A 26,673-nucleotide genomic window follows, 5' to 3' on the forward strand; every position below is an offset into this window, starting at 1 on the left:
ACAACTGCCACATTGAATTCTGGGTGTCTGAATGCCTATGTGCCTGAAAGGACACCAATGGCATACTTTCCTTTGACAGGGAACCATACCTCTACAGCACAACAAACTGTATATAGTTCACTACACCACAATGACAAAACAGACCACACACAGCATCGCCCAACAGCACATTGCGGCTACCAACCGAAAAACACACCTACGCTCAGCGAAAGGTGTAAACCGAACTGAAGCTGCTACAAGCACATCATAGCTCACTTGCTCTTTTCTTCAGCTCAGTCCTACTAACATACCCCCACTTGTTTTACAGATCCACCAGAGTGCCAAGAAACCATATAGGTGGCAACAGTGTGTGGTATAAGAAGTTTTAACACAACATAACAGGAAGTGCCCTTTTGTCTAGGATCAGTGCATGAAGTGGAGAAAAGTTAACATCTAGAAAGGCTATGCCAGCATGTCTGGAAGATAATTTGGTGACAAATTAGTATCAAGTTATTTGGGTGAGGCAGCTGACTTGGCTAATAAAAAAACGGATAGGTGCAAATGTCATGCTTGTGTACTGTAATGAGTAGATTTGACACTCCTGGAGGAGAATTGCTCGGCCTCAAAAATTGGTTGTCTCCGCTCATAAGAACCCATGCTTAAATCATGGTGGCCGACAACAAATAATGCTGAAGCCAGACAATTCCTTGGCTGAAATCAAGATGCCTTTGCCCACCACGTAATTTATGTACACCCCCTCTCTATCCAACTTTTGAGTAATACTTGTGATTTCCTCTAAAATCCATGTATTCTTAACTTAATTATCTTCCTGTGTTCTGCACTATCTGGGGAACATATTTTCCCCGTGTATACTATTGTTCTTATTTACTGTGCCTATTATTTATTTCTGTAATTGAAGTGCGAAGACCTGTTTGATGTTGTAGAAAGCAAATACATTAAAACAATGTTGTAGAAAGGAAATAGAGAGATGCCTTTCAGGACAGCAGGTTAAGGTAAAGTCCACCTTCCGAGGTTCATTTGTCTTCTCTTATGAAATGATAAAACAAGGGAAGTAATCTTAATGATAATCTTCTTTTGGCTTCTACCTGAACAACACACAGGAGCTATTTGTCAGGCTGAAGGCACTCTATGAATCATTTTGTGGCAGGAGGCCTCGGACATCTGTACTTAGCAAGCAACTGCAAGATTACTTTAGACAATGTCATTCACACTCTACTGCAGAAGGGGCCAGTGCAACAACATGTTTTGCCTCTCCAAAGATGGTGCTGGAAAAAACCTGACTCACCAGGCAGTAAGCAGGAAATGTAATACATCCGATTATGCAACACAACTGGAACCACTTTCTGTTGTCATTGATCTGTAGTAAATTGCAGGCACCCGCTTCAGTAGTGGATGAAGTGCATGGTACCTTCCTGCTCCCAAGGCTCACCGGTTGATGCAAGAGGGACATATTCATGTGACTACAACAGGATTATGTAGTAGCTGTTGGCCTGTGTCACTGACACAAAAAATATGAAAACAGTGATAGTGTCTTAATAGCATACTTGTATTCTTTCTGGCCAGTGGAATTTCAAGAGTCATAGGCCTTTTACATCGCATATGCAGCCCCATCATATTCAGCAAGGACAAACAAGTATTAAATCTATGTCGCATTTTCTGGATGTACACATGAGACAATTGTCTTTTACCTTGGGAATTGTGTAACCCCTGAACTGAATATCACGTGTCACTGTGTGTGGAAGGCCAGTCGGAATGATGTCACTAAATCGCTGAATCTCATGGATCACAGCATCTGTATACTGCATCTTGCTTCGGTCCTCTACAGATGGGAAGCGGTTATGCCCAATCACCCGGTCTATCTCCTGTTGCATCTTCTCTGTAAGACAAGAAGTGGTTTTAGGTGTAAATATGCTATATCATTGCCCATCTTATCTTAATACATGATGGAATCTCCATTTGATGAACAATACACTTCAACAACTGTGGAGAACAAGACTTTTATTAGTTTCAAATGCATCTGTTAATTATTTGTTAAACGGAAACAAAAACACACAAACGTTGAGTGCAAAATATTGCATTGCACATTTATTTTAGACCACATTTGTGCATTAATAATATTACAGGTGATTGTCAGGTGAATACTCATTAACAAGAATACAAAACGAACAGATATCACTAAAGTGAGAAGAAAAATTGCATACAATATAAATATACCTGCACTCATTTTTAAGACTTTCAATAGAATAGTTTTGGGACCTAGTTTGACATGTTTTGATATATTTTACCATTGAAAAGCATATCCACTTCCACTTCGATAGATCAAAAGGCAAAAAGAGAGTATTGCTCACACTTGAAATATTTGGCTCAGTAAATAATGATCCTTCTTGGCATGGCCGACCCCTTGCATCCTAATGTAATATGATATAATGGTTGACTTTCCGGCACAGACATGTCCACTTATCCCTGCACACTTGCTTTCTTCCATCCAGGTATGCTAACACCATGGCTAGCCTAACATTGAGGGCATGAATTTATACCAGATCACCATAGATATGATTTCTATGAGATATCTTTGAGGAAACCTATGCCAGATATGCTCCATTGGTATGCCTATTTTCGGTAATATAGACACATAGATGTTACCTAATAAGTAACAGAAAATACCCTTATCTTTATTATGTTTGTTTTATACTACATATTGCTATGAAGAAATGTTCACAGGCTATCATATTAACTCGTAAAATGTAATTATCAGAGATAATGATAGTAAACCAGTTTCAATACATATGGGTCTGGTTTAATTATGTCCTCCACCAACTTATATAGAAAATACACATTTTTTAGCAAACACCATCCTTGCATGTAAAGGTAACCTGTCTGAAATCACTTTTGCCTTAAATTAAATCAACCCAAATTCTGATCTAATATCTTCAATCGGAATTGATACAGTCACCCATAGCATATACAAGTTAATTTTACCCTGTATATATGTGATTTAACTATCACAGATGTTCAACATGATACTACAGTGCTGAATAATGATTTTTCCATGTACGTTTATTATCAAACCTCCAACTTAAATAGGCACATGTTTCACCTTTTATTGATGCTCAAGAAAACACTAACCCCCATCGCAAAAGGAAATCATAGTGACATGAATTTTCATATAGCATTTTTCAGGCTCTTTCCCTGAGGAAAGTAACTCCCCTCAGGTCTAAGATATGTTTAATATTTTTTAACTTGCTCTTTATTTGGCATTTACATGTTGAGACCTCACTGAAGCCTGTGGCTTGAGAGATCTCACTTTAAGGGTAAAATGCAGATGAATGCAGGGCTTTACAAATAAAATGAGTTGATTATAATTGTTTTTCTACTTTATTCGAAAAACATGTATTGTGTATAACATGTGCTCACATCTCCATCCCCAAGCAGAGAGTGGGGAGTCTATGTGATACATAAGTCTATATTTTGCAAAATGTTCATGAGCACGCATTCAGCTGTATATTATTTATGATAGTAAATTACTCATTAACATTTTCAGTCAGTTGACACAGATGGCTTTATGATTCACAAGTTTGTATATCATTTTAAATATCTATTTAAAAAGTTCGGGCGCAATTAAGCATTTACATGCGTGTGAATTCACAAACACGTGTGAATAGTTTTAACCACCTCAATGCGTTATATGATTCATCAATGATTTGAGGTTATTTTCTAGAAAAATGATCTTACAACATTACAGTATTTCATTACAATAGGCAATCGTTTCAGAAATAAAACATACAATGTTTCAACTGTTTGTAATTCTAATAATTTCAATTTAGTTCAAACATGTTTACTGACTCTAACTACAGCTTTAAAAGCAGCATTCAATCCTTGCTTGCCAATTGTCCTAAAAGTGTATGGGTCCATAGTAGTATACATGTTTCTGAAGAAATGGTGTTAAAAAATCTATTTGCATAATCTCATTCAAACGACAAAGAACTGTAAGAAAGCTGCTTAACTCAAAGCATACACTTTCTCATCTGAAATGTTCTGAACACCTTAAGCCTAAATTGTTATGGGCCATTCATTATTTACGTAAATGTACTTTCCATGAAATATAAACAAAAATTAATTAACACATTTTGTATTCCAACCAAACACGTAATGATTTGATTTGTGAATACAGCAGATGTGTGCACGTGTGAGACTACCGTTTTGAAAAAGCCTCAATTCTAAATGTCAACCCACTTACTCTGTGACTTGTTTTTGTTCTGTCTCCTGCAATGTATATTCTATTTAGAATCATCTGGCAGGAAAATTAGAGTTTTGGACGTTTCCTTTGTAAGGAGAACTGTATTCATGTTTGGAGACCTATTTTAGAAAGGCTTAGATTATTGAATGAATACAAATACATTCATTGCCTTGAAGACATGTTAGTGGTGTGTGGAACCTCGCAGTTGTAGATTTACTGTGCTTTCTTCTGAGTACCTTAAAACAGAGCCTCCACTCCAGCACTTGAAACATAATTAAGGCTGCCTTGCTCCTGCAGTATATCAGAGCTGAAATATGTGCTCCTGTTCTGTATCTAATTTGTGAGAAAATATACGTGGCAAGGCAGGATTAAAAGTGGTTATTAAATAACTTTACCTATTAGTGATATTTTTTGTGGGGGGGGTTGTATTGTGCTTTACTTTGCAGCCTACTTTATCTGTTTTGGTTATCAGCACACTAATGAACAGTTCTGACTCAATTAATGTTAACGATCCATTTGTGCTGCTGTAAAAATACATTTTCCTTTGTGAGACGCTGGTGGTGTTATTTTATTGCCCCCTGAAGATTAAAAGTGCTGTTTTCTCGTTCTTGTAACATTTTGTGTACAATGTTCCAAACACCTCTTACCTGGTGTGTGCCACGTGTTCAGAACTGCCAGTACTGGCTCTGGACAAGACTAATTCTTTTCAAAATTGGCAGACTGCTCTCCTGTGTAGCCATGGCTCCGGGAAGATGACTTCATCCACAGGCACTCAGTAGGGGAGCTTTATTGAACATTCATATTCATTCTCTCTAGGTCCCGGTGACTCTTCTTCGACAGATAAAGTAACACATCCATGCCTGTTTCTGTTTTGTCAGCAAGATTGTGCTTGTGTTTGTTAATATTCTGTCTATGATTATTTTTTATTTTTCACATTTACTCAATGAATGTTATGGTGCAAACAATACAATTAATCAATAACATGTTTTTATCTGGTTTGGATATTGGTTCCCTAAAAAACTTGGCAGTTAAATATATAGTTGTTTTTATTCATGTGGGGGGTAATCTAAAGACTCCATATGCATGCGATCATATTCTTAAGTCAGCAGGTCAATCCCAATGTTAATATTTGCAATTACTTTAAGGCTTGTACCTATACTTTGTGGCAGCCAGAGAAAGGCTGTATGCTCTGGTGCTAGGCCATTCATCTCGCAGGTGAGGTTTCTATCATTTAAAATGCACACATTTCTTTGGTATGATCTTTTAATACAGGACATGTTAGTGGTGTGTGGAACCTCGCAAGAATTAACACTCAAGGAGCAAAGGTTCCCTCCTAGTGCATGCGCCCCTTTTCTTTTATAAATGTGGTGTGCCATAGAGAGCAGATACGACAATACACTTGCATGTACTCTAATGTTCTTTACACTCTTGTATTTATAGTTTGGTTTATACCAACTGTCAGGATAGAACTGCATAGCCGAGAAGTATCATGAGCTATGTTTTCTGCTGGATCTGAACTTTTCCTACATTGTATTAGCCAAGATGTACACACGTTGTCATTGCTGCATTCTCCTGTGTTTTCAGTACCAACAGTTGTTGTATAAACCTGAAATTCACACACATTAGTTTTGCCTAACTTGCAATTTATCCTTGTCTAGATGTATGCACCTTGTCATTGCTGACACTATGGCCATATGTTGGGCCCACAAGGAGTTTCTCAGGCTGAACCTTGTTAACCTCATTAAAAACATAACACCATTGAAGATTGGTATGATTCTCTCTAATTGAGGTTACAAAGATAAATCATACAACATATTCATGCTATTGGTTCATCAGAAATTCATATTCCTGAATACAAAATTCATATATTCATAAAACATCATGCAAGATCAAGATTGGACAAAGAACACAAGGTAAACTTAAAAAAGAAAAAAGAAAAGCGAAAAGAAAAGAAATTGATTAGCAACCCAAATTTCACTGTTCAGATTGATTTGTTAAAGAAGATATTTGATAGACCACTACAATCTGATAAAAAGTTCCGACCCATGTCGTATCAGTACTGTGCTTCTTGCCCTTATGACTGTTTTGGGAGAAAACCCCATAATGTCGCTACTTCAAATATTATGTTGCAATTTCATTGAGTCATGTTTGAGGTAAGAGATACAAACAAAAAATGTGTTGGTCTGATAATAATGCATAATTATGTATCCTTTCTGCATATTCACATCGCGAGAGAGTCCTCTACTTACAGTTATGTACCTAATTTCCATAGCCTTATAATGTATCTTTTAGTAGATTCCTGTACTCATTTCTGTTCTGATCTTAAATTTCCTAGGCATTAAAAAAAATTGTACTGACAGCTGTTCTGTTTAAAGAGGACTACAATGAGGAATAATATAATCCAGAATAAATATGGACATAGAGAGGGATTTTTGGTACTCATAATTTATACATCTTGATGAGTATGGGAAGCGCTAGTTTGTTCTGAGTGCGTTGTCGAGGCACCATTTTGCTAAACGTGACATGTACAGTTGGTGACATCATCACATGTTACAAGTTGCGTTATGGGTAAACTCCACTACGTTAGTTTGTGCATACATGACTGCATGTATTTATTCTAAGTGTTTATTCTGTTTGTATTGGTAGTAAATTCAAACTTATTGATATATCAATCAGGTAACCAAGAGTTAAATTACATTGTCTCACATATAGTAATGAACCATACTGTTTACTGTGAATTGAATTTAAGCTGTTAATTAGTATTAGTCATAATGTTTGTAACCCATCCAGACTGGTAAAATAGTAATTTCCCTTATTCATCTTTCATTGTAACTTAACTGTGGGATGTTTTTACCCATGCATCCAAGCCCTACCATAAAACTGTGCATTACTGGCATTGAAAACATCATGATGGCCAGAACTCCCCAGAGAGTGCACAGGGAAAACATGAAGAATAGGCTGCCACCCATTTTTGCCTATGTTGTGAGCACAGGAGGGCACTGCCTAAAACCACCATTGGGCTACACACACAGTAGCCTGAAACCATTGGGAATGGCAATGCTGATTGCCAAAAGCAACCCAGAACTGTGGGGAATTCATTTTCTTAATGTCAAAATGGATGCAATACTGGTGCTCACCACTATCAGAAAGCCGGCGTTTTAAAACCACCAGACTTTTGTGTAAAACTGAACAAATGAACCCAAACCAGGCCAAGGAAAGACTTGCTAAGAGGTGGATACAATGTAAAACTATATTCTTAAATGACTTGAAGGAAATAATTATTTAATGTATATATAAAAAATAGCTGGGGATGCCAGCAGCTTAAGTGAATTTGGGTTTAAAGCCGCTAAAATCGAAATGTTTAGAATAAATGAGTGACCTACTTGTGAGTGTCACATAGGTTGCAATTGTTTAAATGTCATAGTTTTGAACTTAGAATCAGCATTCCAGCTGCATGTGCAAAAATTGTAAGTTGGATTTGAATGTAGAAAACTGGGAACTAAAGGGACATTTAGCTGAAGCCTGGCTGAAGAGAGTGAATTCTGCCTGGCAACTACCCCCGACAGGAGTTGAACTGGCTCAACAACTCTTCCCAGGCCTGGCTGCATCCTGCTGCCCCCACCAAAAGGAGGTGACACCTCTCTGATTGAATTAGGGGAGTGGTACCTGCAGACTGCAGGAAGTTGAACAAAGCCCAGTCCTGGACTCAGGCAAATGTTATATTAGGGGGGTCGTAAAATGGCTTCCTCTTGGGAGAAACTGGGAGGGGCAGTGCCTGTGAGGGCAAGCTGAGCTTGGGGGAAGTGGATAAACCAGAAATTCCACCATGTGCTTTGGAAAACCACACCCCTTTGGGGCCAGAGCATGATTTTAAAAAGATGGATAATTCACAGTGCGGACTTGTCAAAAATATATAAATAACATCATCATTTTTGTGATTTTACTGTGCACATTTTAAGAGGTGTTAGGACCCTGTGGTATGTTCTTGGGGATAGTAGCGGAAAAAAAGGCTGTACTCCAAATGTATACATGTTAAGAATCTGACACTTTATCATCTGAAACCCGTACCTCTGGTGCAAATTTGTGTAAAATCTGGAAAGGTTTACAGGTCGTTATATGGATGAAAAGGGGAGAATATTGTCATCAGTGGACACGACATCGTACAAAGACAGGGATCGGATAGTTTGGTGCTACAGGAAATATGTTAACTGGACCTATAATATGAGAAAAATGGTACATAGATAAATATGTATTTGGGTCAGAAATAGATTTGTGTGCAATTTGACAAGGGGAGGTTCCTCTGACCATAAAACCTACAGCATCACTCTGACACTCCATTTCTTTCCCCCAATCAAGGGAGAGAGGAAAGCTTGGCCAATGATAAGTGAGAGGGGCAGGCTTAGCTAGGCCCAGGCACACACCCATTTTCAAAACACATAAAAGGAACACTGGAACCCAGGTAGGGACATTCACTTTCCACTTTCTTGCGGGACGCTTTGCCGGGAGACTTCAGACTTCACATCCAGAGATCCAGACTTCAAATCCATCAATCTCCAGAGACCAGAAATTAACTCCAGAATTTGTAGCAGAGAGGCCTGAATCCACAAGCTGAATCCTCTTCAGCAGGCCTCAAAACCAACCAAACTATTCAACAGCCGGGCGAGCTGTTTGAATTCTTTGCCAATAACTTTTGCAAGAACCTGTAGCAGTATCCAGAAAGCAGTGCTGTATCCGGAACCAGAGCGAACCAGAGACCAGATTGCTGTGAAGAACTGCTAGCAGAGGTCCAGCAAATCCTGACCCGATCGGTGACGAAGTCGCATTCCTGTCCAAAATCTAGTGTGAGTACCCAGCTAGCACTGTGCCAAAACCAATCTCTTAGTTTAAAATAATCTAATCCAAACTATTTTAGCCTATTAGAACTGCCTCCTAAAATCGTGTCATTCTGTCATTTTTAAAACTGAAAACTGTCATCTGTCATTCTGAGCTTTAAAATTTCAAATCCGAAAAACTACCTTTACTAAATCAGCCGTATCTCCGGAACCGTTTGTGCCTCCGTAATTGCGCTCGACGCAAGCGTCTAAATTTGCCACGATTTGACATTTTGCTTAATTTCAGCCACGTGTAAAAAGATTTGTCCTGGCTTTCCTTGCTGAAATTAGTGTACAACCTGACAATCATTCATAGAGCATTGCTAAAGTGATCCTGAACTAATATAAAGTATCTATCAACTACCCTGAACCCCCTATAGGGAATTAAAAGCCTTTTTTTAGCATATTTTTCACTTAATTGCAACCACATGAAAGGATTTTGCCTGTGTTTAAAACTCCTACCTGTTTTCCTCTAAGACTGCTAGGGGGGAACTGAATTATATTTGAGTGCATTCCTGAGAACTGTGTGCTTCCCTTCCATCTCTTTACCTTGCATGAAGGGGGAGTTGAATTGTCAAAGAAAAGTGATTACATTGTCTTTTGTTGAAGTCATATCAAGTTTATTTTCTGTACTGCATTTTCATTCATCATTGCATTGTCCTTGAAGCCATAAAAGCATTCTCAGCTACTTCATCCTCTCTATATCACTTCTAAGCCATCAAAAAGAGTGTACCACTGTAACATTATCCATTGTTCATCACTATCATCCTCACAAGTGTGCTATCAAATATTAATTTACTATAAAAGTGTGATAGATATATATTGTTTAATTGTCAAATAAACCTTTTAAATTTGCAAAACAAACCTACTTCTTGGCCCAGCGGGGTCGGGGGTATTCTGAGAGAGGGGTGATACCTAAAAGGTTGTCATCCAGAGTAAATGAACTGGACATAAAAATACATCAATAAGGGCTTCCATCAGCATCCCAGACTAGGCATTGACTTAGCTGTAGTATTGAATTGAAGTCGCTTACAAAGTGGGGGCTCGGAGCCGGGATATTCTGGGTCAGATTTACCACTTATGTAGCTTAATACAGTGTGCCAACTGACCAGATACACATATCCGGTTAGATCACCACGCTGTTTTACACTGTGAAAGCACCCCTCACAGGAACGCTCTAAGGAAACGGTCTGTTTTGCAAAATAAAATACAAACTTCTGTAAGTCAGGAAAGAACTCAAATTCCAGAATGACGACACTGGTGGACATCAAAATAGCCACAGAGCACTTCTTACAAAAGCTATTTGTGAGAGGTGAATGGATTGAGCAGGGCCAGGATGCGTGGTTGCAGTATCTGGAGAGATCAGGGTCCCTTACATGTGGCCCTGAGTGAACTATACATGGCTCCTAAAGCTAAACATGAACACGACAAGGTGGTTAGGATAGCGGCATATTTGTATCTATATATGGGAGCCATGCAGGACAAATGTGCTGACGGCCAAGATCTGGCAAATAGGCAACAGATCGCGTTAGAGAAGGCCCAATCGGACCTGGTCTCTTCTGAGCAGAAGATGCACAGAAGCCAGGAGTCAGAAAATGAGAGCAGACAGTATCTCATTAAAATCAAAGAGGACATGTGTATCCTGCAACAGGAAAAGTCTGACCAGAATACCAGATTTCTGGCCTTGCAGAAGGAGTACCAAGAAGGTTTGGACTCCCTACTGCAGAGCTAGAAAAAGCTGGAGCAACAATTAGATTTCAATAGGGCATGTGCTGAGCAGGTAGTCACCCTGCAAAGCCACCTAGATAGGGAAAAGGCAAAAACCCCTGGTTCAAACCCATCCTGGTGACTGCCTCCAAAAAGGCAGGGGCGGCCCAGAACCGGAACCAGGGGAACCTAAAACCGAATCAACAGACTGGGTAGATGTGGGGATTGAGCTGTCGCCGCCCATCATTCTATCACAGAACCAACAATACCAAAATCCCATGGGTCAAATCCATCCTGATGACTGCCTCCAAAAAGGGGGGGGGGCAGCCCATAACCCGAAACCATTTCCAGTTGCCAACTTTTTCTTTCAGATTCCCCAGGCTCTTCACAGAATTCTGCCCAAATCTCTTCTCTCACCATGTCGAAAACCAGAAAATTAGCCCACCAGTTGTCCAAGAATGTGCATTATCTGTGCCCCCTTGAGGAGAAGGAGGGAAGATACTATGCCCCGGTACAAGTACAGGGGCAGGGTAGAATTTTGGCACTGGTGGACACTGGATCCCAAGCTACCCTTCTGTCCAGAAGGGCCTTTGATGAACTAAATGCAGGAAGGGGGGGAGAATTACCGAATTCCTCTCACCTCTCTTCCTGGACAACTGCAGAACTTTGACAGGAAGGAAATTCCCGTCGAGGGGACTGCAGACCTGGACATTAAAATTGGGCGACAAAAGGTGAAACACCCGGTCATAGTAGTAACTCCAGAGGGCACCCCTTGTTTACTAGGGAATGACCTCCTGAGAAGGTTGTCACCCCTAATGGATTGTGTAAACAAGGTCCTCTGGACCCAGACTAGCCGACCAATAACATTAAAACAGAGTGTCAACCATGTTAGTTTAAACGGCACCTGCCACATGGTTGAACAAAAATCTGACCAAGTAGAATTTCACTTCCAGAACAACCAAATTCCAGACGTGACAGTAATAGCAGTAGGGCAACAGACTGGTGATTGGGGGTCCTCTCTATTTCTGAAAATCAACCTTCCTTCCAGTTTAAGGTGGTATTCCACACTAGAAGGAAACACTCTGAAATTATTTACCCATCCACAATCAGACACTCCCACTCCTATAGTCCAGAAAGATGTGAAATCAGCTCAGAGCCTAGCTGATATTCAGCAAATTGGAAAGCAGTTGTTCATCCCTGTTCAGTTAAATGATGGGAGGACTCTGTTCTCGCTCGAGTGTGTGTGAATAACGGTAAGAGCTTCATCAGCGAAGCCATGTTCCGCCAACTCCCAAAAGATCCAGCCATTCCCACATTCAAACTGATAGACAAATGGGAAATGGATCTGGAAACACCCAATTCCAAACATCTCCTGCCAAGCAGGTGTATGCTCAAAATCTCCATTGGCAACAAGTGCATAGTCCATAATTGTTTGGTCGTGCGAGACGTCACTGCTGCCTTTTACTTAGGCAGTGACATTCTCAATCGCTTCGCCATTAGTTTGGACCTAATAAACTTCAAAGCTTGGTCCCGATTAGCGGATAATCCCATGCGCTTTGATGATCCAGAAAAAGCATTAGGTCAGCTCAATTGCTACCTTATGCAGTTGATATTCAGCTTAAAGAGGAAGTCACCATCCCGGAAAGGACCCGACAATTCTCCCTGGAAGTTAAAGTTAAAAGAGGACAAAAATTGAAAAACCCTGATGCTTATATTCATCTAAATGCTTCTCTCCAACAACAAGGGTTAGGGGTAAACCCAACACCATTAGTCAACATAGAACATGACACCATTCCAATAGAGGTGGATAACAGCGACTTAAAGAGTATTACTCTAGCCGCAGGCACCATTATTGGAATGGCGGTTGATGACCGACATTTCTCCATTGATTTAGGAATTGAACTGTTAGGACCAATCCCCAAGGACTGTTTTGACAGTGACAGTGATGACAATACAACACCAGACAGGATTTTCACCCGGCATGGGGGGATCTTCCTGGTGTACACTTCTTGCCCTTATGGTAAGGAAGATGTGACTTGTGACTTCAGGAGGGATGAGGTGATTTTCCAGGTCCATGAGGGCTGCCTTTCCCACCTGAAGCCTCCAGTCCAAATCAGCACTCTGACCAGGGACTTCTCCACCCAGCTGGAGGAGGCCGTTGAGATAGCTAAACCAGAAGTCTTTCCAGGCTTCAGGCAGATGGTGGAAGAGAGAGTCAACCTAGCTGATGCCTGCGTGAATCTGGAACAGAAGCAAAAGTTGAAACAAGTTTTCTTGGATTTCCAAGATCTCTTTGCGGTAGACTCATATGACTGTGGTCGCACCGACATCCACACAACAACAATTCGCACGGACCCTGGAATGACTCCAGTGCTTGTGAAGCAATATTGTTTGCCTCTCGCATCCATGGAGTCCCTTACTGAAATAATTAAGAACCTTGAGTCCCGGGGAATAATCCGTCCAGTACACAGCACCTCAATAATCCGGTGCTGGGAATATTGAAGCCAAACGGCCAGTGGAGACTCTGCGCCAACCTTAGGGAGCTCAACAAACGGGTCCATACTTCCCGATGGCCTCTGCCCTACATTGACCAAGGGCTGGTCCAGATCCAGGGGTCACAGGTATTCCCTGCAATAGACCTGACCAATGGATACTGGACCGTGCCTGTCAGTAGGGAGGACCAATACAAACTGGCTTTTACCTTTGGGGGCCAGCAGTACACATGGACCCGGACTCCCTTCGGATACCTCAACTCCGGCAAAGAATTCAACATTTTCCTACATAAGGCCATGCCTGACCTGGGTGCGAGGGGTAACCTGGCTTATGTAGATGATGTCCTCATCAAAAGTTCATCTGTGGAAGTACACATAGCAGAGATCCGTTATGTTCTGACACAGTTGAGGGCCGCCGGAGCAAAACTTTCCTTTCAGAAAGCACAGTGGTGTAGAACCCGTGTTAATTTCTTGGGGCATGAGATTACTCCTCAGGGTCTCTGTCCCCGAGAAAAGAAAGTGGAAGTACTTCAGAAACTGAAAGACCCCACAACTGTGCGGGAACTAAGGAGCCTCCTTTGACTGACTAATTACAGCAGGAAGATCATTGAGGGCTACGCAGAGATCACTAGACCCCTGATTCATCTCCTGAAGCGGGGGTCAAGTGGGAATGGGGTCCAGAACAATCCAAGGCAGTAAGACAACTCAAAAGAAGCCTCTCACAAGCGCCTTGCCTAGCTTACCCTGTCAGAAACAAGGAGTTCTTCCTGGAGACAGGGTTCTCTAATACGTGCTTGACGGCAGTATTATACCAAAAGCATGACAAGGTCAATAAAGTAATATCCTATGCGAGCAAAACTTTATCCTCTGTGGAGGAAAAATTCAACGATTGTGAGAAGGCACTCCTGGCAACGGTGTGGGCATTGAAGAATTACCGCCCGTTTATCCAGGGGGAACACATCATAGTGGAGACTCCACACCAGCCTCTGCAATATCTCCAAAGTGACAGAATCCGGGCCGGAAATGTGAGTAATTCCCGAATTATTTCCTGGATTCTGTCAATGCAAGGCTTTCCTGTGGAGGTCAGATATGGCCAAAACAAGAAGAGTCCCCTCGCGCAAGGTCTGGCTGACTTGCATGATTGTGCCAGAGAAAACTGTCTCGAGGACGAAAGTCTAAAAATCAAGGACAACATGGAGGCATACCTTAATTCCCCACACAAAGTCTTTGAAGAAGACAAGTGTGAGGGAATTCCCGCTGTCTATGTGGATGGATGCTCTTACCATGTTCACAACAACGGGGAGAAAGAACTGGTGGCCGGCGTAGGGAATGCATGGGTGAATGAGTCCCCAGAACTCTCCGCTGGATACAAAATTGGTCCCCGAAGTAGTCAGGTGGCAGAATTGATGGCTGTGCATCAGGCCATCCTCACTGCTGTCCAACATCAAATCCACGAACTGGTCATAATCACAGATTCGGATTATGTACGGAACGGGTTCGTGGAGCACCTGGGCAATTGGAAAACCAGAGGCATGTTATGTGCTAATAACAAACCCCTGAAACATGGGAAGCTAATCCAAAATATTGATGATCTAGTCACATCGAATGGGATGACCATCTACTGGAAAAAGATCAAGGGTCATTCCAAAGTAGAGAGACCAGACAAAACTGGAAATGACTTAGCTGATCAGCTGGCCAAAACCGGGGCCATCCAAGAGGATCTAGTAGAAATAGAGTCCCTGTTGGGGGAAATCCAGGTCACTGCTATCACTAGGTCCCAGACAAATGCTCCCAATGATCTTTCATCTGCACAATGGAGTAAGGAGACCCCTGATGCTGATTTGATTACAGCTCAGAAAGGGGATCCAATAATTGGTAAGTTTTACCAACACATTGAGGACCCTCAGAACTTTCCCCTGACGGATACCGATTACATTGGGAAAGAGGACCTCAGAGTGTTGATGAAATGTCCAAAAAGGTTCCGAATCCAAGACGGTTTGTTGGTAAGGAAATCCCAAGCTGGCCATGATCTGTGGGTGGTTCCTACCTCATTCCGAAGCCTGATGTTCAGTCACGCCCATGAGGCGGCCACCGCCGGTCATAGGGGGTTTCATACAACACTTGAAATCTTAGGAGAGATTGCATACTGGCCACATATGGGCCAGGACCTCAACCAATACTTGAAGGGGTGTCTTGTGTGTGCACAATTTCAGCCAACATCCCTCACACACCGGGCGCCCCTCCAAAAGAGGGGAATGACACTGCCATGGTCAGATTTACAAATCGACTTTGTAGGCCCTGTAATTCGCTCGTCTAGAGGAAACAAGTACATGTTGACCGTGACATGCTTGTTTACCAAGTGGGTGGAATGTCTCCCGGCCCCAAACTGCAAGGCAGAAACAGCAGCTGCCCTGATGATTAACCACATCTTTTCCCATTTTGGTCTACCTCAAAGGATTGAGTCAGACAGAGGTAGCCATTTCACCAGCGAGGTAATGACAAAGATGTGGGAGATACTGGGGGTTAAAAGGAAGCTACACATTGCTTACAGGCCAGCTTCTTCTGGAGCAGTAGAGAGATACAACCGAACCATTGTGAGCATCTTAAAAAAGTTTGTGGCAGATTCTGGGCCAAGTTGGGATATCCGATTACCTCTGGTCCTAATGGCCATCAGATCTACCCCTTCATCTGCTACTAAAATGTCACCATTTGAGTTGATGACCGGATGCAAGATGGTGCTTCCCCAGCATTTGCTCTACAGGACCCAAGAGCAGACACTAATAAATGCCTCCACAACTCATGATTATGTGGAGAATTTAAGGAAACACCTTCAGCATGCTTTTGCCTATGCTCAGCGGAATCTAGAAAGATCAGCTGATAGCATGGAAACCCACTACGACCTGAAGACCACCAGGAAGGAATATACTGTGGGAGACGGGGTCTATCTATACAATTTCCAAGGGAACCAGGCCAAACAGCGAAAATGTTTGCCTACGTGGAAGGGACCGTTTGAAATTATAGACAGAATCTCCACTGTAGCCTATAAGATCCGCATCCCCAAAGGTGGTCTGGCGGAAGGGGAAGACAAGTGGGTCCATATTAATCAGCTAAAGTGTTGCCATCCCAGGCACACTCTGCAACAACTGGAGGAGTCCTCTGCAATAAAAGAGGGGACCGCTCCAGATTAATTCAGTTCCAACCCTAAATTATCCCATGTAGATAGTCTCTGAAATATTATGATTTGAAAAAAAAAATATTTTCTGTTATATCTTGTTTTAAAATCAGACTGCAAAATGTATTCAGATGTATACAATGTATATGGTCACCACACCATTAATAGTGGTGGGAAAAGGTCTAGGAATGTGTATTGCCACTTTGCTTTGTCGTCCTAGGAGAAAGAAAACCCGGAGACTGACCACGGAAGGCGACCTGGGGACCGGGCGCGAAGATCCAAGGGGCCCGCGGTACCACCCAATCCTCCCATCAGGACCAGCAAGGAGAACTGATTGATCGACTGGAGGGAGGAAAAGATGCTGAACTGTGCCATCTACGGAATTGGAAGAAGATGAGGCGAACATCCCAGATCTTGCGAGTTCCATCAGTGAAAGCTCAGAATGGCCATCGCAAGAGGGGGGGCTTGTGGGATGTTTTTACCCATGCATCCAAGCCCTACCATAAAACTGTGCATTACTGGCATTGAAAACATCATGATGGCCAGAACTCCCCAGAGAGTGCACAGGGAAAACATGAAGAATAGGCTGCCACCCATTTTTGCCTATGATGTGAGCACAGGAGGGCACTGCCTAAAACCACCATTGGGCTACACACACAGTAGCCTGAAACCATTGGCAATCGCAATGCTGATTGCCAAAAGCAACCCAGAACTGTGGGGAATTCATTTTCTTAATGTAGAAATTGATGCAATACTGGTGCTCACCACTATCAGAAAGCCGGTGTTTTAAAACCACCAGACTTTTGTGTAAAACTAAACAAATGAAACCAAACCAGGCCAAGGAAAGACTTTCTAAGAGGTGGATACAATGTAAAATTATATTCTGAAAGGACTTGAAGGAAGTATTTATTTAATGTATATATGAAAATAGCTGGGGATGTCAGCAGCTTAAGTGAATTTGGGTTTAAAGCCACTAAAATTGAAATGTTTAGAATAAATGAGTGACCTACTTGTGAGTGTCACATAGGTTGCAATTGTTTAAATGTCATAGTTTTGAACTTAGAATCAGCATTCTAGCTGCATGTGCAAAAATTGTAAGTTGGATTTGAATGTAGAAAACTGGGAACTAAAGGGACATTTAGCTGAAGCCTGGCTGAAGAGAGTGAATTCTGCCCGGCAACTACCCCCGACAGGAGTTGAACTGGCTCAACAACTCTTCCCAGGCCTGGCTGCATCCTGCTGCCCCCACCAAAAGGAGGTGACACATCTCTGATTGAATTAGGGGAATGGTACCTGCAGACTGCAGGAAGTTGAACAAAGCCCAGTCCTGGACTCAGGCAAATGTTATATTGGGGGGGTCGTAAAATGGCTTCCTCTTGGGAGAAACTGGGAGGGGCAGTGCCTGTGAGGGCAAGCTGAGCTTGGGGGAAGTGGATAAACCAGAAATTCCACCATGTGCTTTGGATAACCACACCCCTTTGGGGCCAGAGCATGATTTTAAAAAGATGGATAATTCACAGTGCGGACTTGTCAAAATTATATAAATAACATCATCATTTTTGTGATTTTTCTGTGCACATTTTAAGAGGTGTTAGGACCCTGTGGTATGTTCTTGGGGATAGTAGCGGAAAAAAAGGTTGTTACTCCAAATGTATGCATGTTAAAAATCTGACAGTTTATCATCTGAAACCCATATCCCTGGTGCACATTTGTGTAAAATCTGGAAAGGTTTAGAGGTCGTTATCTGGATGAAAAGGGGAGAATTCTGTCATCAGTGGACACGACATTGTACAAAGACAGGGATCGGATGGTTTGGTGCTACATGAAATATGTTAACTGGACCTATAATATGAGAAAAATGGTACATCGATAAATATGTATTTGGGTCAGAAATAGATTTGTGTGCAATTTGACAAGGGGCAGGTCGGCTGACCATAAAACTTACAGCATCACTCTGACACTCCATTTCTTTTCCCCAATCAAGGGAGAGAGGAAAGCTTGGCAAATGATAAGTGAGAGGGGCAGGCTTAGCTAGGCCCAGGCACACACCCATTTTCAAAACACATAAAAGGAACACTTGAACCCAGGTAGGGACATTCGCTTTCCACTTTCTTGCGGGATGCTTTGCCGGGAGACTTCAGACTTCACATCCAGAGATCCAGACTTCAAATCCATCAATCTCCAGAGACCAGAAATTAACTCCAGAATTTGTAGCAGAGAGGCCTGAATCCACAAGCTGAATCCTCTTCAGCAGGCCTCAAAACCAACCAAACTATTCAACAGCCGGGCGCGCTGTTTGAATTCTTTGCCAATAACTTTTGCAAGAACCTGTTGCAGTATCCAGAAAGCAGTGCTGTATCCGGAACCAGAGATAACCAGAGACCAGATCGCTGTGAAGAACTGCTAGCAGAAGTCCAGCCAATCCTGACCCGATCGGTGGCGAAGTCGCATTCCTGTCCAAAATCTAGTGTGAGTACCCAGCTAGCACTGTGCCAAAACCAATCTCTTAGTTTAAAATAATCTAATCCAAACTATTTCAGCATATTAGAACTGCCTCCTAAAATCGTGTCATTCTGTCATTTTTAAAACTGAAAACTGTCATCTGTCATTCTGAGCTTTAAAATTTAAAATCTGAAAAACTACCTTTAGTAAATCGGCCGTATTTCCGGAACCGTTTGTGCCTCCGTAATTGTGCTAGGAGCGAGTTGTAACTGTCATCTTAAAGCTAAGATTCTAAGCTTTCCAACGAGCCTAGAATCGACTTCCTACTCCTGATAATGCCTCCGTAATTGCGCTCGACGCACGTGACTAAATTTGCTGCGATTTGACATTTTGCTTAATTTCAGCCACGTGTAAAAAGATTTGTTCTTGCTTTCCTTGCTGAAATTCGTGTACAACCTGACAATCATTCATAGAGCATTGCTAAAGTGATCCTGAACTAATATAAAGTATCTATCAACTACCCTGAACCCCCTATAGGGAATTAAAAGCCTTTTTAGCATATTTTTCACTTAATTGCAACCACATAAAAGGATTTTGCCTGTGTTTAAAACTCCTACCTGTTTTCCTCTAAGCTTGCTAGGGGGGAACTGAATTATATTTGAGTGCATTCCTGAGAACTGTGTGCTTTCCTCCATCTCTTTACCTTGCATAAAGGGGGGGTGAATTGTCAAAGAAAAGTGATTACATTGTCTTTTGTTGAAGTCATATCAAGTTTATTTTCTGTACTGCATTTTCATTCATCATTGCATTGTCCTTGAAGCCATAAAAGCATTCTCAGCTACTTCATCCTCTCTATATCACTTCTAAGCCATCAAAAAGTGTGTTCCACTGTAACATTATCCATTGTTGATCACTATCATCCTCACAAGTGTGCTATCAAATATTAATTTACTATTAAAGTGTGATAGATATTTATTGTTTAATTTTCGAATAAACCTTTTAAATTTGCAAAACAAACCTACTTCTTGGCTCAGCAGGGTCGGGGGGATTCTGAGAGAGGGGTGTTATATAAGGGTTGTCATCCAGAGTAAATGAACTGGACATAAAAATACATCAATAAGGGCTTCCATCAGCATCCCAGACTAGGCATTGACTTAGATGTAGTGTTGAATTGAAGTCGCTTACATAACCAATAAGACCACATTCTCCTCCGAGTGATCTTATCTCTAGAATTATCATAATTGTTTTAAGCATTGTAACCATTCATCAAACTCAGCGCTCTATACAGCTGTCCAGCGTTGTGTTATACAAAGGGAAGGGAAAATGCTGGTGCTGTAGTTCCATGATTATCCAAAACCTCTGTTGCATGCCAGAGGAAAACATATAGTTTGTTGCCCTTTTTCAGACCTATTGTTGTAGCTCGTAGTTTACCTGTATACTTGGCTTCCAGTCTTCTCAAGGCAAGTGCTCGGTTTCCAACTCTGGCAGGGGCCAGATTATCAAAGGTTAGTGTTTATTTTGCTTACCCTGGATGCAAGATCAGATAGCAGGTCACAGTAGCAGCCCATTTTTATTTGTGGGGGAAAATTTATTGTTTGTTGTTTGTCACTGCAGTGTTGTATGGGACGTCTTGGCTCCAAGCCGAGAGTGTGTTCTTTTTTTAATGCTAATGAACACTTCACCTCTCCCCAGTATCGAGTCCTGTTGAAATGCCAGACATTCCACCACTGCAGAGGCAGCACATTGTCTACTGCTTTTGTTCTTTTATTGGAATATATGAAGAATGTCTGCAGAATGTCCTAAATACTTTTTAAAAAGGAATATATGAAGAATGTCTGCTGATTGTCCTAAATACTTTTTAAAAAATGCACGCTTTAGCTAATCCTTGCTTGTGGGTTAGCAGCACTCTGCATTCCTTAGTGCTTGAAACTCTTCCAAATGAAAACTCTCACTACATAATGCACAGTGTTGCTCCCAAAGTTGTGTTGAGCTACAATTGGAGCCCAGTGGTAAACTGGGAATGTGCCTATTAATGCTAAGGAAATGCTTTTAAAGGTAACACCTTCTCTTTTAAACAAACAGGATGCCTGTTTCCATGCAACGTAAAAGGGGTGAGCAAATATGCTGAGTAAACACATTGCCAAGACTGGCTGGACTTTCAGTGAAGTATTAGAAAATAAAGAAACATACGTTTACTTTCATCCAAATGTAACCAGCAGGAACCTAAAATTGTAATAGTTCCTCTTATCCTGAGTGAGAAGTGTCCCTCACCTTTTCTCAGGCCTCTCACATTCTCCCCTTTTTCCGCCCCACCCCATCTCTCTTTGCCTTCACTTACTAAAGAAAATAAAGGCAGCCCTGCCCCCATGTTCCACATGCAGCTCGGCCAATATTGAGCTGTCACTGTGCCACAAGGGACACCAACTGCCCTTAACAATATCAAAGAGGTGCTAAATTTAGCACGCAGCGTCTTTTTGATAATTGCATCTCTCTTGCAGACACAATAATGGCAAAAGTGTGACCATTCGAATTTCAGCACTAATTAATGCTGGCACAGAGTTCACAGTGCATATTCTTTGACACTCTGGCCCCAGATTGTTCCACCTGCTCAATCACCATTAATCTGATGTCATTATTGGAATCAGTTTGGTCCAATGTTGAGAAAGTGGTAACCTTGGGTCTTCACTGCTAATCATGCTGAGTGGTTCTCTGATACTCACATGCATCTCCCTTATGGTACTGCCCACATAGATTTTATTTACAAACACAAATTGTAATGTACATTACAAACGCTCTCCTACAGTTGATAAATTGCTTGACGTCTATGTGTTGGTTTTTGTCCATATCATGTTTGCACATATTACAATGACTGCCTTTATAGATACCTTTCAAAGGTTGTGCTTCATCTAGCCACTTTTCAAATTATCAATAGTTTTAATATAAATGGGATATAGTTTGTTTTTCAGTGTTGTTGCCCTTTTAAATATTATATTAGGCTTGTCTGATATGTAGTTACTTAAAGTGCCTTCCATGTGGAGTTGATGCAAATTGTTTTTGTAGGTGTTCAATTTTCTGCTATTAATAAGATCCTGCCTGGTTTTGATTTTAGCCTGATTATTGGCTTATTTGAGGTTTTTTTGGTATCGCCCTGTTGTCTAAATCTCTGATTGACCACATTCATTTCTGTGGTTGTGGTGGTTTCTTTGCTGAAATTGTGTTGTGCCATAATTAATTCACCTTCAGGAACATTATGCATTATGCATATTCGTTGACAGCTAGAAAGGTTGAGTTAACGTCAGTAGGTTTACAAAATGTCCTTTTTTGGGGGTGGCACTGTTGAGCAGCCTAGTTAATGGCTGTCTAGCTCCAGAGCTCCGTGCAGCGTTGATACAAATCCAACATTATCGGCGGTTTGCTCTAACATTTTTTAACTGGACTTACCACTGTGTGCTGTGAACATTCTGGAGTGTATCCGCCCCAGGTCCTGGGCGAAATTGGTGCTCCAGAGACCTACTACGACCGATCATTGCTTGGCCATATTTGTGGCCTTGATGGCAGAGAATGTTGCCTGAGCTGTATTGGACTTCCCTACGTCCGCCTCGGTGCCGCAGCTGGTCGGGCTCGTCGCCTGCTGTGGCCCGGCGCTCACTGGGGCCGTGGACACCCACTACGCCTCTCCACCAGCATATGCGACTACTGTTATGACCATCGCCGGCTGCTTACCTCAGGCATGTGGCACGGGGAGACTGGGCCCTGGCCGTGTTGTGGCCGATGCCGGGGGACCACACTGAGGGGTAGCGCCCTGCTGCCGCAGCCGTCCAGAAGCGGACGAGACATCTGGGGCTGTGGGCTCGGCTCCTGATGGCGCCCCTGTGTCACTGTACTGTGGACCTGAAGAGGAGGGGTGGTGGGAGCGGCGGACGGCCCGCATAGATCTGCTGGCCCTGGGGCTGCTCCTAACTTCCACCATACACGTATTACTGCAAAGTGCGCTGCTACACAATTGCTGTTTTGTGCTGCGACCAAACCCCTTCTGACAGCACACATCCTGAGATCTGTGAGCGTCCCCCTGGGCTCACGGCAGGGGCTGGTCTGCCACCTGCGCAGGGGAGGAGTTGGGGTGGGACCGCTCATCGAGTTTCCGAAAGCCCAGTGGTGCAGGACCCACGCAGGTGCCTGTTGTTCTTCTCTCTGGCTTCCCTGGTCCCTCGCAAGCGCCCCCTGCATTGTGTGACTCTTCGCCCATTCTCCACACTAGGGCCACTGCGCGGGCTGCAGCCGCCCATTGAGGGGCCCGTTGGTGACATCCCCTCCTGCCTTCCACATCACTGCTAACAAATGTGCGCTGCTTCAAGTCACGGGCAGGGCTCCTCCTTGGCCTGGGAGCCCTGAGGCATTGTATACATTACTGTCTCAAACCACCAGTGGGACCGGGTCGCTCATGCTCTCACAAACGTATTACAATTGCTCCCTGTGCTTCCATAAAAGGCTGTTTTGAGGGCTCACCTTCCAAGACTGCTAATGACCACCGGCTGGATGCACTGACCTGACTACACACACATACTACTTTGGCCATTACCACTTGTTCCACCTCCATTATCACGGCCTGAGCCATCCCTACCTCTGCCTACCGGAAGACTGACAGTTGACTCGGCCATTCTGCCACACCAAAGCTCCTGTCTGCACATTAGCCGGCCAGTCCCAGCAGCTGAATTACCCTGCCCTGCTAAGCCTCCTCGCCGTCTCTATTCACCCCCTGCTGTGACCACTGGATACTGATTGCCCCGGGCTTAACTGCTGTGTCCCACTCTGTCTTCAGTCACCATCTCTCTGGGCACTTATTTCACCATCTCTCTCTGCACAGTAATTTCGAACAGATCTTGTGGGGCCAACAAAGTGAGGGTCATGTATAAGTTTGCCAAAGCAACACCTAGGTCAGAGTCGGATCACACATCCTCCAACCAGGAACAATCTGTTTCACGCCCAAGTACGCCAGTTCCTGACCTTGCTAAAATGATGGAGTTCATGACTAAAAACTTCGACTTCTTCCATGAAAAGTTGGAAGATGTCAATGCCAATGTTGCATCGCTTAAGTCACAAATCGACCAGGCTGGGAGGCGGAATCCAGAATTAGTGGTAATGAGGATGGTCTGCACACCCTTCAGGACACTTACCTGTGACATGACGACTGTAAAGGCAAAATGCGATGATTTAGAGTCCAGATCACGCAGGAATAGCATACGGATCATCAGTGTCCCCGAAAATGCTCTCAAGGGCCGCATGGAGTAGGCAGTAGAAAACCTCCTGAAGAACTTGCTTGACAACCCTGACCTGTCCCATTTTTCACTGTTGAGCGCGTGTCATGATCTCTGCTTCCAAAAGATCAGGACTTGCCCGACTCCCTTGGAAGCAGACCCATAACCCCGGTTCCGAGTGCCAGCCAGTCCCAATTGGGACCTTTTGGACCCTGTCCTGGCGCCAGTGGCACCAGGCTCATAAAGATGCCCAGTCCCAGCGCTGGAAGCGCCGGGCTCATAATGCTTGGGTGGACTTACCTGCAGCAGACCATGCTGCTTACTTACCTGCCAGTTGAACCCCTGATCCTCTTCTGTTTGGGACTACTTTTCCTGTTGGGTGGGGCAGGAGCCACTCCCTAGGTTCAGAATACTGGAACTCTTCTGGAAAGCAGGAACTCTTTTCTTACCTAGGCGTGGCTGTGGAAGGAGACACCTAAGCACTACAGGAGGCTATTTAAACCACACCCGATGGATGAATCTTGCTTTGTGTTATTCTGCATTCTCTGCAGCAGAACGCTCATCGTGTCTTCTGCTTCTGATCCTGGGCCTAAGGGAACAAAGGCTTACCATCCTGGAATCCAGTCTTCAGCAGCACCTGTAAAGACAAAGAAAGAACAGGTTAGCACTACGGTCTTCAATGGCAGCGCATCTCTTACCTGGTCCATCGGCTGTCACCAACGCCTCGCGCTGCATTCCGGCATCTGAAAGACAAAGGCTTACCTACTCTTTGCATGCTCCGGAGGTCTTCGCACTGCATTCCGGCATCTGAAAGACAAAAGCTTACCAGCTCTTCGCACGCTCCGGAGGCCTTCGGCGCTGCATCCTGCATCTGAAAGACAAAAGAAGGTGCGTTTAAAGACATTGGGCAACTTTATTACTCACGTGCCATTACTCCTTCCCACGCCGAATCCAGTGAGTATTCCAGCACCCTTCAGCTTCTCTAAAGCTCCGAACTTGTACCTGCAAGATAAAAGGGACAGTTAGTGCGCATCGTGAAGCAGGCTACAAGCGCTTACTTACGTGCTTCCAGGCACTTCTATTCCTCACGCGGGTTCGATCCTCAACTCTCATCAGCCCGCCATCCGCCATCGCCGGAACCCTGCAAAACAAGAGATATCATTACAAAAGACTTTTAAGACATTTGAAGTGCCCAGAACTTACCGTTCGTGCAGTTAACGACGGACAGCAGTCCTCTGAGGTCAAGAGGCCTGCACCCTTATCCAGTGAAGAAACTGGTTCCGGCACCCTGCCCCGAGGCAGATGGAGAGCTCAGCGTTCACTTACCTAAGGTGAGGGCGTTAACCTTTGGGGTTCTACAGGAGAAGAGAAAGGGAAGAGGAGAGAGGCACCCAATAACCCCAGTTCATTAATCCCATATTTTCTATCTGCAGACATCTTACTCTTCGAGTCAGACATACAGTGCACAGAGGTCCAGCCCAAAGAGCCAACCGTGTGTTACACATCACCTTTGAAGATACGGCATTCACCCAGTCAAGACCGGCGCCTCTGCGGGAATCAGGTGAGCGTTACAGCGCGCCCGTCGCACCCTATAACCGCAACCTAAACACAGAGACTTTCCCAGGCCTGTCATCGCTAGGATCCCCAACTATAGGGACAGGGATCTCATCCTCCGTTTGTCACGTGAAAAGGGTGAGCTGCGACTGGGTTCCCAAACAATCCAGATCTTCCCCGACTTCTCTGTAGGAGTGCAGCAGAAGATGCTTCAATTTCTTGGTGTGATAAAATTGCTCAGGGAGCTGAACATTTCCTATGCAATGTTGTTTCCGGCGCAACTCAAGTTTACCAAGAAGGAAACACAATACTTTTTCACTGATCCTGATGACGCAGTGAAGTTCATAGAGACACAGATACCACTTCACAATCCAGCTGAGGACCTGATGGATAATGATTGAGTCATAGCTTCACTGTCTGATGGATAATGATTGAGTCATAGCTTCACTGTCTACTTATGACCCACGGTTTAATCATCAATATCCGCCTGCTATTGGGTTGATAGTAGTATCAGTCACACTGGCTCTTCACAGCATATACGCATAATCTGTTGACCTGTCGTACACCTCGCCATCGCGGTTATGCACTGTCACTTCCCGATGAATGTTCTATATGGCTTATGCGATGCAAATTGTTGCTGTCACTTATGACTAAACCACCTGTTATGTATGTTGTCTGGTATTGATGACCGGGCTTACTTATGCTTTAACGTTGCCTTCCTTTACTACATACAATGGTGAGATGAAACTGTGTGATAGTGATGTGTACCGCCGGCCAATGTACCACTTGTGGTACTTTATCGCTCCTTTCTAGTTGACTGCACACTAACAGCACACCCCACTGCAGTTGCAACCGCTATTTTAGAGGGTTTTTTGGATACTGGCTCCTGTTGGGCCTTCAGAGCGGCTGGACCATGTTGGGGTGGGTCCGCTGACATCTGGTT

General features: G+C 43.3%; 1 protein-coding gene across 1 annotated transcript in view; it reads right to left on the bottom strand.

Annotated features, from left to right (window-relative positions):
* Positions 1-26,673, bottom strand: part of LOC138566771 (cytochrome P450 2C18-like) — a 385,240-nt gene that overhangs the window by 98,585 nt on the left and 259,982 nt on the right. The window contains exon 8 of the mRNA XM_069644418.1: positions 1,689-1,876. Coding sequence (XP_069500519.1) covers positions 1,689-1,876 — 188 coding nt within the window. The remainder of the gene's footprint in view (positions 1-1,688; positions 1,877-26,673) is intronic.

This window comes from Ambystoma mexicanum, chromosome 2p (assembly GCF_040938575.1).
Source record: "Ambystoma mexicanum isolate Mex_15411 chromosome 2p, UKY_AmexF1_1, whole genome shotgun sequence".
NCBI classification, from domain to species: Eukaryota; Metazoa; Chordata; class Amphibia; order Caudata; family Ambystomatidae; genus Ambystoma; species Ambystoma mexicanum.